This window comes from Microcebus murinus, chromosome 27 (assembly GCF_040939455.1).
Source record: "Microcebus murinus isolate Inina chromosome 27, M.murinus_Inina_mat1.0, whole genome shotgun sequence".
Classification (NCBI taxonomy): Eukaryota; Metazoa; Chordata; class Mammalia; order Primates; family Cheirogaleidae; genus Microcebus; species Microcebus murinus.
The window spans coordinates 1,928,066-1,943,324 of record NC_134130.1 but is presented as its reverse complement, the minus strand read 5'-3'; the positions used below and the strand labels follow the sequence as shown (position 1 = coordinate 1,943,324).

Sequence of the window (15,259 nt, the reverse complement as noted above, 5' to 3'; positions counted from 1 at the left end):
TTAAGACTTGCTGCCTCACAGAAAACCACAAGTAAACATTTACTTAAATATGATTCCAGTGTTAAGTATTTAACACATAATTTATTACTTATCATTAATAGGAAAACTCTGTATTTAAGAAGCCCTTTATTGGGAAGTAGTACAGTAAAGCCTTAGAACACAGAGCTTATTCAACCTGGAAAAACGAATAGGGCAGAAATCATACACACACTGAAAATAATAAACACATTGGTCATAATCCTGTGCTTCCTATATATGACAGAATCCACACAGAAGAGAGTTCCTATGAATGTGATGAAAGTGACAAAGCCTTTAGTCATCGCTTACTCTTTCTTCAACAGGCACGAACTCAACCTGGTGAGAAACCCCTGGAATGTAATAATTCTGAAAAATTCAGAAAGAACTCTCAGCTTTTTTGTACAAGATATTGCAAGGGAGAGACATTCCATAAATATACAGAATATGGCAAAGTCTTTGGACATCTCTCAAGTCTTAGTAGTCATGTAAGTACTCAAAATGGAGAGAAAAGTCTTGGATTTAATGGTTATAGAAAAGCTTTCAATCAAGAGTCATCCTTTAGGAAACACTTAGGAAAGCTTACGGGAGAAAAGGCTCACGAGTGTGATGAATGTGGGATGTCCTTCAGCCTACACTCATCCTTCTCAGTTAATGAGCAAATACCTACTGGAGAGAAACTCAGTGAATGCAGTGATGATGGAAAAAGATCCTCCTTTAGTGTCTACAGAAAAATACATACCAAGAAGGAGAGCTTGGAATGTAATGAACATAGAAAGGCTTTTACTGACCTTTCGTCCATTCAGAAATGTGTCAGAACTCACACTGGAGAGAAACCCTACGAATGCAGTGACTGTGGGAAAGCCTTCATTTTTCAATCTTCCCTTAAGAAACACATGAGATCTCACACTGGAGAGAAACCTTTTGGGTGTAATCATTGTGGAAAATCCTTTAGTCAGAGCTCTCATCTTAATGTGCACAAAAGAACTCACACTGGAGAGAAACCCTATGACTGTAAGGAATGTGGGAAGGCTTTCACTGTTCCTTCATCCCTTCAGAAACATGTGAGGACCCACACTGGAGAGAAACCCTATGAATGCAGTGACTGTGGAAAAGCCTTCATTGATCAGTCTTCCCTTAAGAAACACACACGTTCTCACACAGGAGAGAAACCCTACGAGTGTAATCAGTGTGGAAAATCCTTCAGCACAGGCTCTTATCTTATTGTGCACAAGAGAACTCACACTGGAGAGAAAACCTATAAGTGTAAAGAATGTGGGAAGTCCTTTAGGAATTCCTCTTGCCTGAAGGTACATATGAGAACACACACTGGAGAGAAACCTTATAAGTGTATTCAGTGTAAAAAAGCGTTCACCAGAAGCACTAACCTCATAATGCATAAGCGAATACATACTGAGCAAAAACTCTATGAATGAGATGACTACAGGGAAAGTATATTGTCCTCATGCCTCCTTCATGATAGAACTTACACTGGAGAGAAAGCCCATTGTGCCCAATGTGTAAAAAGCCTTCAACTCTTGATATATGTTACATGGGACAAACTTCATAAATGTTATGGTTCTGTTTCTGTGACTATTTATACCAGAGGGTGTTTCATCCATTAAAGAGCCATAACTTATTAATTTATAAGTATTAAAGATTGTATATCACTAAATTCTGGTTGACTTACATCACAAAAGTTTTGATATGTAGTAGTAGTATAGTTAAGTACTACATATTTTCTAATTCACATCCAGATGTGTTGGATCCACAAGTTATTTAGTTTACCTGCATCATGGATAGAATGCATGGTCTTCATGATAAGATTCAAACAGAAAATTGCTGGAGACTTGCTGTGTGGTACACTGTGGCAGACAGAACTAGTTGTCTCAGTGTCTATTCCTCCCTTCTTCCTTAAAGTAACAAACTTAGAGTTTTGTTCAAGTTGGTACTGTGAACAGTTTTTTTAAGGACACATCTTCCAGCTTTCCTTGCAGCTGTGAGTGACCATATTTGTCCATAGTCCTGGCCATGAGAAGTAGGCAGAGGTTACCAGATGCAGCTTCTAAAGAAGCTCCTGGAAATGGGGAACATTTCTTCTGACATTTTCTCCTTGCTGTTTTGCCCTTTGATCACTTCTTTCCTAGAAAATACATACACCAAGAGAATGACAGTTACAGGGTATGAATGATCCAAGGAAGACACAATGTTATCTGGCTATACCAATCTTGGATTGCTTATTCATGTTAGATGAGAAAAATAAACTCCTAACTCATTTAAACCACTCTTGTGAGAAGTTTCTCTTACAACCACTCTCAGTACCAACTATTACAGCAAATATATGGTCAAGTTTTATAAATCTTTCAAGTATTGTTGAAAACATTGTGTTTTCCAACTGTTGGATACAACGGGCTTTTTGGTGTATCCATTGGATACATCCTGTGTTTTCTAAATCTGTATATTTACAAACTTTATTTTATTGAGAAAGGTATGTTAAAATGTCACAGTATAACTTTGGGTTGTCAAATTGTTTAATTCTCTTATTTTGAGGGAATATAATTGGGTGCATATAAGTGTACTCATTTTATATGTTTCTAATAAACTGTCCTTTTATTCTTATGTAATGCCTATCCTTTTACCCTAATGTGGAATAATCATTCACTTACTCAATATAAATGTGAGCTACTGGCCTAGCTAATGCCATCTTCTCTGTACCAACTTGTAAGAAGAATCAGGAGCAACTTGCTCATTCCTTAGAGCCACAACATCCTACAACTTGTCCTCTATATTAACAATTTTATGCTGATTGGATCTGATGAGAAGAAAGTAGCAAATACTTTGGTGATGAGGATGGGAAATAGACCCATTCAGGTTTACTACCATAAAGTTTCTGGGGTTCAGCTGTTTGGAGGATGCCAAGATAGTCCCTCCAATGTGAAAAAAGGTTCTGCAACTTGTGTCACCTACCCTAAAGAAACATCACAATGTTTGGTAGGATTTTTTTGGTGGCACCATAATTGATAAGGGAAACCCCCATCTGTTATTCGGTGCATCAGGCACTGGAGACCCCTGCCACTCACAGAAGACCCACATCAGCATAATACTAACTGGTTTCCTGGCCCATCAACTAGTCTATTGCCTGGCACATCAACATAATATTAACATCAGCTAACTTACACCTGGTACCCCACCCCTCAGACCACCCACACTTAAAAAAAAGTAGGAAAAATTGAGTAGACCATGCTCAGAATTTGGTGGTGAGGCCCCTCTGAGTCTGCTGGTGAAATAAACTCTGATACTCTGACTGTATACCGCTTGGTTTGTCCTCCCGCTGTAACACTTGCTGTAATGACACATTTCAGTGTGCTACACTGACCCATCTACAGATGACCTAATGAATTCTACCCGAGAGAAAGAAACAATATGGAAGCACTTTAAGAATTTAGTAAAACAATACATTCGAGCTATCTATGAGAGCAGTATAATCAGGGTATCAAAGCTAAACAGGGACAGAATAAAGCCTGAAAAACTTCAACAGTAATTAAAAGTTAATAAAATATTAGGAAATAGGTGGAGGCAACTAGATACTTTTTAAATAACTTTTTAAATAACTCCTTGAATGTAGCTTTTGGCTACAAATTCTATCTATCTATCTATTTAGAGACAGAGTCTCACTCTGTTGCCCGGGCTAGAGTGCCGTGATGTCAGCCAAGCTCACAGCAACCTCAAACTCCTGGGCTTAAGCAATCCTTCTGCCTCAGCCTCCCGAGTAGCTGGGACTACAGGCATACACCACCATGGCTGGCTCATTTTTCTATATATTTTCTAGCTTTCCAGCTAATTTCTATTTTTAGTAGAGACAGGGTCTTGCTCTTGCTCAGGCTGGTCTTGAACTCCTGAGCTCAAATGGTCCACCCGCCTTGGCTTTCCTGAGTGCTAGGATTATAGGCGTGAGCCACCACACGGGTGTGTGTGTGTGTGTGTGTATATATATATATATAAACAATTGGATCCACTGCTTTAGATTTAGAGGTACTTCTCACCTGAAAAGTTTTCTGAAGATTAAAATTTATTCTATTTAATATGCTCTTTGCTCTTAGGTGTTTTCCAATGTTCCTACAATGAACATGGAAAAGTTTCATAAACAAAACCAAATTTTGTCTGGCCTTTCCTCCTTCTCCCCTTCCCTGCTTCCACAAATGAGAAATTCAGAAGGAAAAACAGGGTTGAGAAAAAAAACACTTGGCAACTATTATAATGTCAACCTGAAATCAAAAGGATCAGAATCCAGTTTAAAAGAGTTCCTTCAAGAAAAAGCTGAGGATAGTCATCTAGGTAACAAAGAAATGGGGTCAGTGCTCTGAAGCTGAAATAGATAAAGAAATTTAGCAGAATTACATTTCCCATACAAGGTTTTAAGAGTTACAGCAGCTTGATTACAGATTGTTTTTCCAATTTAAAAGACTTTACTTAACATTCCATCTTAGACACAAAGATGAGGTCTTTGTGTAAAAGAAGCAAGTTAATCTATAATGAAGATCAACAGTAAAGAAAGAAGGGGTCTTCTCTAGCACCTTTTAGTCTTTTACATTTTACAAAACAATGTAGGTTAAGGGGGAAAAGACTAATCTATAATCATAAAAACAGAGGTTACAGCTTCATAGGTTACAGCTGCCTGTCAGTGACTCAGGTCCCATAATCATACTTCTTTAAGCCTCAAAATAATTTAAAGTTCCAGCAGCTCAGATTTTGAATTACTTATTTTCACAATTAATCTAGGAAAGAATCACTGGTGGATGAAAGGTTTTAAGAGAAACTGGATATTTACATAGTCTTGAAGTATAACCCACATTTCACTAACACATAGTAAAGAAACTTACCAGATACCACCTTAACCAAGACAGAAAAGTTAACATCGCCATTACCACTAATGGAGAGCATCTGAGGATGTGTGCTGGGGGTCTTTATGACCCATGCTATGAGGTCAGTCCATTCCTCTGCATTGTGTGAGGTCAGAGGTGACGGTCAGTGGGGTTAGTGAGGGTTTATGGGGCTAGTGATGAAGGTCTGTAAGAATAATGATTAGGAGTCTCTGGGGTCAGCAATGGAGGTTCCTTAGATTTAGTGATAGGGATTATACAGGGATTGACGGAGGAATCTCTGGTGTCATCATGCAGCTCTCTGGGGTTAGGGATATGAGGTGGGATCAGGAATGAATCCAAGGGGGCTTGGTGGAGGTCCAAATGGTCTGTCAAGTTGGGGAACTGTGGGTCATGGATAGAAGGTCTGTGGAGCTACTCAGAGGTAAGTACTGTGGTGTGTGTGGAGTGTCTACAGGGGATGGAGGATGCATTAATTAAGGTCAGTTATGGGAGAGTGTGTATGGAATACGACTGTGCTTGCTGGGTTACATGAAAAGGGCTATGAGGAACGCTGTGTTGTCTACAAGAAACCCACTTTAAATATACAGACATATATTAATACAGTAAAACTAAATGAAGAAAGATATACCATGCTAATACTAATGAAAAGAAAGAAGGAATAGCTATGTTAGTTTCAGACACAGTAGATTTCAGATCAAGGAAAGTTATATGAGATAAAGAGAGGTATTATATAATGATAAAGAGGTCAATATTCCAAGAAGTCATAACAATCCTTAATTTGTATGCACCTAACAGAGCATGAAAACACATAAGGTGAAAACTGATAGAACTGCAAGGAGAAACAGGTAAGTCCACTATTCTAACTGGATATTTACATACCTCTCTATAAAAATAGATCCAACAGGCATCAGTAAGAATAAACTTGAACTCAACAATACCATCAATCAACTGTACATAATTAACATCTATAGGCCACTTCATATAAAACTAGCAGATTATACATTCTTCTTAAGCTCACATGGACTGTTCACCAAGAGAGACATTCTGGGCCATGTCTGGGCCAAGAAACACAGTTTTTTTTAAAAAAAACAAACCTGAAATCATATAATGTATGCTCTCAGATCACAAAGGAATTAAATGAGAAACTAATCCCAGAAAGACAACAGGAAAATATCAAAATACTTGGGGATTAAAGAGCACATTTCTAAGTAACAAATAGGTCAAACAAGAATTCTCAAGAGTTTAAATTTTTAACAAAATGAAAATGAACTTAATAAAATTAGTGGGGTGCAATAAAACCAGTTCTTAGAGGAAATTTTATAGCATCAAATGATTAGTTAGAAAAGATGAAAGATCTAAGTCAATAATCTAAGCTTCCACCTTAGGAAAGTCTAAAGAAGAGCAAAGTAGGAAGAAAAGAAATAATAAAAATTAGAGGAAAAATCAATGAAATTGAAAACAGGAAACCAAGAGTAAAATCAACAAAATCAAAAAGTAGTTTTCTCAAAGGATGAATAAAATAAGTCTTTGATCAGGTTAATAAAGAAAGAGAACAGACACAAATTAATATCAGAAATTAAAGACATCACTACAAGGCCGGGCGCTGTGGCTCACGCCTGTAATCCTAGCTCTTGGGAGGCCGAGGCGGGCGGATTGCTCAAGGTCAGAAGTTCAAAACCAGCCTGAGCAAGAGCGAGACCCCGTCTCTACTATAAATAGAAAGAAATTAATTGGCCAACTGATATATATATAAAAAATTAGCCGGGCATGGTGGCGCATGCCTGTAGTCCCAGCTACCCGGGAGGCTGAGGCAGAAGGATCACTCGAGCCCAGGAGTTTGAGGTTGCTGTGAGCTAGGACGCCACGGCACTCACTCTAGCCTGGGCAACAAAGTGAGACTCTGTCTCAAAAAAAAAAAAAAAAAAAAAAAAAAGACATCACTACAAAGTCCAAGAACATGAAATGGATAATAAGGAATTTTATGAAGTCTATAATCAGAAATTTGAAAACCTACATGAAATGGACCAATGATTTGAAAGACACAATATGCCAAAACCCACACAAAAAGAAATAGACAATCTAATCAATAAGGAAAAAAAATCAATAATTAATAAACTTCCAAAACAAAAAGCACCAGGCACAGATGTGTTCACTGGTGAATGTTACCAAATATTTAAGAAAGAAAGTATACCAATTCTCTATAATCTCTTCCAGAAGACAGAAGCAGAGGTAATACTTCCTAACTCATTCTATAAGGCCAGCATCGCCCTGATACCAAAACCAGACAAAGATATTAAAAGAACAGAAAACTACAGACCAATATCACTGCCCATGAACATGAATGCCAAAAGTCTCAACAAAATATTAGCAAGTGGAATCCAACAATATATAAAAATAATTCTACACTACAAACCTATTAGGGCTTTCCAGAGAAACAGGACCAATAGGATGTATATAGGTATATAAGAGACTTATTATGGGAATTGGCTGATGCAATTATTGAAGCAGAGAAGTCCTGGAGAACCAGGGGGAGATGATGGTGTAACTCTTAATTTGAGGCTGAAGGCTTAAAAACCAAGAGCTCTGATGTCTAAGAGCAGAAAATGGACGTCCCAGTTCAAACAGAGTGACTCTGCCCTTCTTCCACATTTTTGTTCTATTTGGGCCCTGAACAGACTGGATAATGCCCATTCACATTGGAGGAGGCAAACTTTCTTTACTCAGTCTGCTGACTCAAATGGTAATCTTATCCAGAAACACCCTCACAGAAGCACCCAGATATAATGTTTTACCAGTTATCTGGGCATTCCTTAGCCCAGTCAAGTTTAACATAAAATTAACCATCACAATGACTAAGTGGGATTTCTCCCAGGTATGCAAGGCTGGTTCAACTTGTGAAAAATCCATCATATTAAGGCTAAAGAAGAAAAATCAAATGATCGTATCCATAGATATGAAGAAAGCATTTGACAAAATCCAAAATCTATTCATAATAAAAACACTCAGCAAACTAGGAGTAGAGGGAAATTTTCTCAACTTGATAAAAGAATATCTACAGGCCGGGTGTGGTGGCTGACGTCTATAATCCTAAGATTCTGGGAGGCCAAGACAGGCAGATCTCTCAAGGTAAGGTGTTTCAAACCAGCCTGAGCAAGCGTGAGACCCCATCTCTACTAAAAATAGAAAGAAATTAATTGGCCAACTAAAAATATATAGAAAAATTTAGCCGGGCATGGTGGCGCATGCCTGTAGTCCCTGCTACTTGGGAAGCTGAGGCAGAAGGATCGCTTGAGCCCAGGAGTTTGAGGTTGCTGTGAGCTGGGTTGATGCCATAGCACTCACTCTAGCCTGGGCAACAAAGTGAGACTCTGTCTCAAAAGAAAAAAAATCTACAAAAAAACCAAAACTACAGCTAATAGTATCATACTTGTAAGAAACTCAAAGCCTTTCTTCTAAGACCAGGAACAAGGCAAGGCTGTCCACTCTTCTCACTAATTTTCAACATCATACTGGAAGTCCTAGCCAACGCAAAAAGACAGGGAAAGTAAACAAAAGGTACACATATTGGGAAAGAAGAAATAAAAACTGTCTCTATTCACAGATGACATAATTGTCTATGTAGAAAATTTTTTAAAATTGATGAAAAACCTCTTAGAACTAATAAGCAATTATAGCAAGATTGTAGGATAATATACAAAAGTCCATTGCTTTCCTGTATACAAGCAATGAATAAGTGAAATTTGAAATGAAAAACACATAACCATTTATATTAGCATCCAGGCCAAGCGAGGTGGCTCACACCTGTAATCCTAACACTCTGGGAGGCCGAGGCGGGTGGATCACTCAAGGTCAGGAGTTCGAGACCAGCCTGAACAAGAGTGAGACCCTGTATCTACTAAAAATAGAAAGAATTAGCCAGACAACTAAAAATATATAGAGAAAAAATTAGTCGGGTATGGTGGTGCATGCCTGTAGTCCTAGCTACTTGGGAGGCTGAGACAGAAGGATTGCTTAAGCCCAGGAGTTTTAGGTTGCTGTGAGTTAGGCTGATGCCATGGCACTATATCCTGGGCAACAGAGTAAGACTCTGTCTCCAAAAAAAAAAAAAAAAAAAAAAGCTACAGTAATCAAGACAATGTGGTTTTGGTGGAAAAAAAAAAAACAGACAAATAGATCAACAAAATAGAACAGAGTCCAAAAATAGGCCAACAAAAATATACACGGTGTCCCAAAAGTCTCCATACAAAGGAAAAATTTTGTAATGAATGTTTTGTAAATAAAGGTACATTTAGCTACTATTTCCCATTTTCCCTAAGTATGGTGACTTTTGGGACACCCTGTAGTAACTGATTTTTGATAAAGGAGCAAAGGCAAAAAACCCAGTAGAGGAAAAATAGTCTCTATAACACTACTAGAGCTGGACATCAACATACCAACAACAACAAAAAATTAATCTAGGTGCAAACCTTACATGCCGCATAAAAATTAAATCAAAATACATCATAGAACTAAATATAAAACACAAAACTAGAAAACTAGAAGATAACCCAGGAGAATATCTAGGTGACCTTGGGTATGGCCATGACTTTTTATTATTTTTTTTTGTAATTTCCCTGTTTTTAATATGCATTTTAACAGACTTTATACAGTAGCTTTAGATTCATAGCAAAATCAAGTGCAAGGTACAGAAATTTCCCAAATGCTCTTTTCCCCCAAAACATGCATTGCCTTCCCCACTACCCACATCAGAGTAATACATTTGTTACAACTAATGAACAAACACCAACACATCATTATCACCCAAACTCCACAGATTACATTAGGGTTGACTCTTGGTGTTGTGCCATCTATGGGTTTTGACAAATGTATAATGGAATACATCTGCCATTATAGTATCATACAGAGTGGTTTCACTGCTCAAAAACTCCTCTGTTCTCTATTTATTCCCTCCCCCTCAGCCCCTAGCAATTACTGATCTTTTTACTGTCTCTGTAGTTTTGCTTTTTCTAGAATGTCATATAGTTAAAATCATACAGCCTTTCCAGAATGCCTTCTTCCATTTAGTAATATACATTTAAGGTTCTTCCATGTCTTTTCTTGATTTGATTGCTAATTTCTATTTAGCAATTATGAATAAAGCTTCTATGAACATCTGTGTGCAAGTTTTTGTTTGATTCTACTACACTTCTATTAGAATGTCCAAAATCTGGAACACTAATAACACCAAATGCTGGGGAGGATTTAGAGCAACAGAAACTCTCATTCATTGCTGTTGGAATGCAAAATGATACATCGTTGGAAGACAAAATGGTACTGTGTTGGAAGACAGTTTGACAGTTTCTTACAAAAGTAAATATACTCTACCATACAACCCAGTAATTAAGCTTCTTGGTATTTTCCCAAAAGAGTTGAAAACTTATATCCAAGGCCATGACTTTTTATAATAGATATAACACCAAAGGCATGATTCATGAAAGAATTGGTAAGTTAGACTTCCATAAGATTAGAACTTCTCTGGGGAAGATTACATCAAGATAATGAGAAGACTAGCCACAGGATAGTAGAAAATGTTTGTAAAAGACACATCTCAGGCCGGGCGCTGTGGCTCACGCCTGTAATCCTAGCTCTTGGGAGGCCGAGGCGGGCGGATTGCTCAAGGTCAGGAGTTCAAAAAAAAAAAACCAGCCTGAGCAGGAGCGAGACCCCGTCTCTACTATAAATAGAAAGAAATTAATTGGCCAACTGATATATATATAAAAAAAATTAGCCGGGCATGGTGGCACATGCCTGTAGTCCCAGCTACGTGGGAGGCTGAGGCAGGAGGATTGCTTGAGCCCAGGAGTTTGAGGTTGCTGTGAGCTAGGCTGACGCCACGGCACTCACTGTAGCCTGGATAACAAAGCGAGACTCTGTCTCAAAAAAAAAAAAAAAAAAAAAAAAGACACATCTCATAAAGGACTGTTATCCAAAATACACAAAGAACTCTTAAAACTCAACAATAAGAAAACAACCCAGGCAAAAGACAACAGCCACTTTGCCCAAGAAGATATATAGATGACAAGCCTAAATATTCAACATCACATGTCACTAGGGGATTGCAAAGTAACACAGTGAGATATTACTAACACACCTATTAAAATGACCAAAATCCAAAACACCAACACCATCAAATGTTGACAAGGATGTGGAGCAACAGGAACTTTCCATTCATTGCTGGTCAGAGTGCAAAATGTACAGCCACTTTGGTGGTGTAAACTGAACTTGAGTATAGAGCTGAGAAGTCCTGCTTTTACATGAGTGTAAATTTTGTATTTATATGCATTCTTCCACTCATGCCTTTAATTATACCAGATGCATGTGCTCTGTAATCATCTGAGAACATTTCTAGTCATTCCACCTGTACCTAATTTACCAAGCATAAATAACTGACACCCCCAAGAAGAGCAAATTCACCCAGTCAGCACTCACCCAAACTGGCTGGAATTCCCAGGTCGGTGACACCACTGGGGGACGAAGCAACCATTACCCGGGCGACCGAGATGCTCTTCCTTCTGGAGAAGGACCTCGAGGACAAAGAGGCTTTGGAAAAGCAGAGCGGGGCAGATGACAAGGCCCTGCCTGCACTCCCCGGACGCCCTGAGCAGCCCCACGTGGCTCGTGGAGGAAGCGCCACTGCAACCCAGAGGACGCCACCCCTACCAGTCCTGGCAGCACCTGCGACCAGCCAGGCCTACTGGAAGGAAGAGGAGCAGCACGCGGGTGCAGGAGTGCACTTCCGCTTCCGGTCACATGGCAAGGGGCGGGACCCCGGGGTTTTCAAGAAAAGAGGCTGCTGGAATCGGGATCCTGCAAAGCAAGCAGAGAGATTCCAGCGTCCACCGAGGAGGACCAGGAGGCAGCTAGGGGGAGGGCGCTGAGAAAGGCTCCCGGTCTTCTTCTCCCTCCTCAAAAAGGGCTCTTTATTTTGCCCGTTTTATGGGTGGGAAACAAAGGCGTAGCCATGCCATGTAACTTGGCCAAAGGAGTCTGAAACTAGATCCCTGATCGCTTGAGGCCTTACACTATACCCCAGGGAATGTGATAAATATCAAGCTACCAGCAAAGAAAAAAAAATCAGAATTTAAAGTCCTTTGGTGCTACAGTTGCTATTACTATATTTTGACAAAACCAGGACTTTTTTGCATCTCAAAAATGCCTTCTTGGCCAGGCATGGTGGCTCATGCCTGTAATCCTAGCACTCTGGGAGGCCAAGGTGGGAGGATTGCTCAAGGTCAGGAGTTCAAAACCAGTCTGAGCAAGAGCAAGACCCTGTCTACTAAAAATAGAAAGAAATTAATTGGCCAACTAAAAATATATAGAAAAAAATAGCCGGGCATGGTGGCGCATGCCTGTAGTTGAAGCTACTCAGGAGGCTAAGGCAAAAGGATCACTTGAGCCCAGGAGTTCAAGGTTGCTGTGAGATAGGCTGATGCCACGGCACTCTAGCCTGGGCAACACAGTGAGACTCTGTCAAAAAATAAAACAAAACGCCTTCTTTTGGCATTTTCTAAGTATCCCTATGAATAAAACATCTGCCAAGATATGGCAGGGTTTAAAGGTGATGGGGGAGCAGTCTTGCATGCCTATAGTGCCAAAAGGCTGAGGTGGGATGATGGTTTGAGTCCAGCCTGGGCAATATAGCAAGACCATCTCCAAAAAGAAATGTTTCTTTTAATTTGAAAAAGAGAGACTGAGGATAAAGACAGGAATGCCATATGTCATAGATTTGTTTAATATAGCTGCTATTTAGGCATCCATTTTTAAGTCTGACTTAAACTTCCCTTCTAGTTGTGATATATATAGCCACTTGTTCCTCATTTCACTGACCCAAAACCCAACAGATCTCACAGCTGCTGACCACTATAAGGCCTAATAGCCATTACCAGAATCATGATTAGGAACACTCCTGCCCCTGCCCACCCTGCCCCCTCCCCCCCCACTATAAGATACAGCAATTCCACTTCTGGGTATATAGGCAAAATAATTCAAAGCAGGGATTGGAAGAGATATTCATAGCAGCATTATTCACAATATCCAAATGGCTAAGCAACCCAAAATGTGGTATACCCACGTGGTGGAATATTGTTAAGCCTTAAAAATAAATTCTGAAACGTGCTACAACGTGAATGAACCCTGAAGACATCCTAAATGAAATAAGCCAGTCACCTCGGGTCTGCATGAGCTGCAAAGTATTCACGTGGCCCTCGAGACCCACCCTGCACGCTGATGCCCAAAGAGTCAAGTCAGGTGAACACAGCTTAACACTGATGAAAGGAGTGTCTCAGTACGTTTATTGACTAATAACTGTGGGTTTCACTCTAGATATCCATCCAGATGTGATACGTTGAGACAGAACTAAAATCCCCACCAGTACCCTTGCCTTTGCCATGACTTCTTCACCAGGCACTTGGGATTCATTATATCCCTTAAAGTTGCTGGTGTCCAGAGGAAATGCCCTGGTGACACAAAGATGTGGATGGCAGGCACTGTCACTGAAATGCAGCCAAAAGAATGATGAAAATGATTCCACTTTTAACAGTGAGGAGTGGGAAATGACAGTACATTTCACTGGGTCAGAAATAGCTCAGAAGCTTTTAAGAGTGAAACATCTTCTCTTTTTGCACACAATGCAAGCAGACCCACCTCTACTCTTCATCCCTGAATAACATTTGAACTCACGTCAAGACTTTTCTACTTCTTGGTGACTTAGTGTGGGGATAAAAAAAAAGAAAAAAAAAAAAAAAAAAGAAAAAAAAAAAAAAAAAAAAGACTCTTCTACTCATCAGCTGCCTTTCAGCTCTGACACCCTGTAAGAGGGCACACTTCTCAGGAGCAATAATGTCCTTTCTAATGGTCTCAGCCCCCTGAGGAACCCAACATCCATTTTATGAGACAAGTGCCAGAGGGGACAGTGAGAGAGTGAGATGGAAGGCTGCTGGCTATGAGTGAAGAAATGGACAGGGTGGCAGAGGCTGAGGTGGTCCCAACCAGACCAGTGGCCAATGGAAAACCCAATGGGTAGCAATGTTGGAGGCTAAGGGAGATAGCCAGGACCAAGTATGTCACAGACACAAGAGGTCAATGTCAGTGCTGGATATACACCCAAGGACATAGACATGTCCCCATCACTGTGGCCATTTCTTACAAAACTAAATATACTCCTATCATACGGTCCAACAATGGCTTTCCTTGGTATTTACCCATGGGTGAAAACTTATGTCCACACAAAAATCTCTACATGGTGTTTGTAGCAGCTTTATCCACGATTGCCAAAACTTAGAAGGAACTGAGATCACCTTCAGTAGATGAATGAACTCTGGTATATCCAGACAATGGAATATTATCCAGTGTTAAAAAGAAATGAGCTCTCAAGCCATGGACAGACATGGAGGAAGCTTAAATACATCTAAGTGAAAGAAGCCATTCTGAAAATGCTACATACTGCATGACTCCAACTATATGATATTGTGAACAAGGTAAAACTAGGGAGACAGTGGATGCCAGGGGTTAGAAGGGAAAGAAGGGTGAATAGAGTGTAGATGATCCGTGGACTTTGGGTAATAATGAAGTATCTAGATAGATTCATAAATTCTAACAAATATACCACTCTGATGGGCTGTGTTGGTGGTGGGAGAAGCTACACATGTATAGCAGCAGTGGGAATATAGGAAGCCTTGGGACCTTCCACACGATTTTGCTGTGAACCTAAAACTGCTCTAAAACATAGCTTATTTCTTTTAAGAGTTATTAAAACACTTAGATTTTCAATTAGTAAGTTTTTTTGCTACTCTTGAGAAGTCAACATTATTTAGCAAAACTACTACTTTCCAACATATCTTACATTAACCAGATTTCTATCCACTGCAAAATCTTAAGTAGTGCCTGAGATAACAGCAAAGGGCTTTCCATGTTTCACAGACTGTGTGATGTCACTGTGAGTTATTACATGCTGGGCTGTGAGATTCTGAAGCTTTCACACATTCTTTATATTCACATAGCTCTAAACTGTGACGTCATAAGACATGAGGAACAAATGAAGGGCCTGCCAGCATTCTTTCTATTCACAGGGTTTTATTCGAATGTGGATGCTCATGTCGATATTATGGCTTGAGCCAAATAAGGTCTCTTCATATTCCTAAGTAGGATTTTAATCCAATGTGAGATTTCAAGTTATCACAGTTTGTGAAACATTTAAAGCCGGTGATACATTCACTGCCTTCCTAGGGCCATTTACATTAATTTTAGACATGTAAAATAAGCCTTGCATAATTAACAAAACCTTTCCCACATACATGCCTTACAAGCAGTTTTCTCTCTTGTCC

General features: G+C 39.5%; 1 protein-coding gene across 8 annotated transcripts in view; it reads left to right on the top strand.

Moving 5' to 3' along the window:
* Positions 1-2,634, top strand: part of LOC105885616 (zinc finger protein 559-like) — a 30,691-nt gene extending 28,057 nt beyond the window's left edge. For 5 of the 8 annotated variants that reach the window (XM_012790717.3, XM_012790715.3, XM_012790721.3 and 2 more), the window contains one exon: positions 342-2,634. In XM_012790717.3, the coding sequence (XP_012646171.2) occupies positions 342-1,451 (1,110 nt within the window). In that variant the 3' untranslated portion in view covers positions 1,452-2,634. The remainder of the gene's footprint in view (positions 1-341) is intronic. The other 3 variants (XM_075998273.1, XR_012915164.1, XM_075998274.1) reach the window with 3 other exon arrangements.
* The last annotated feature ends 12,625 nt before the right edge of the window (positions 2,635-15,259 follow it).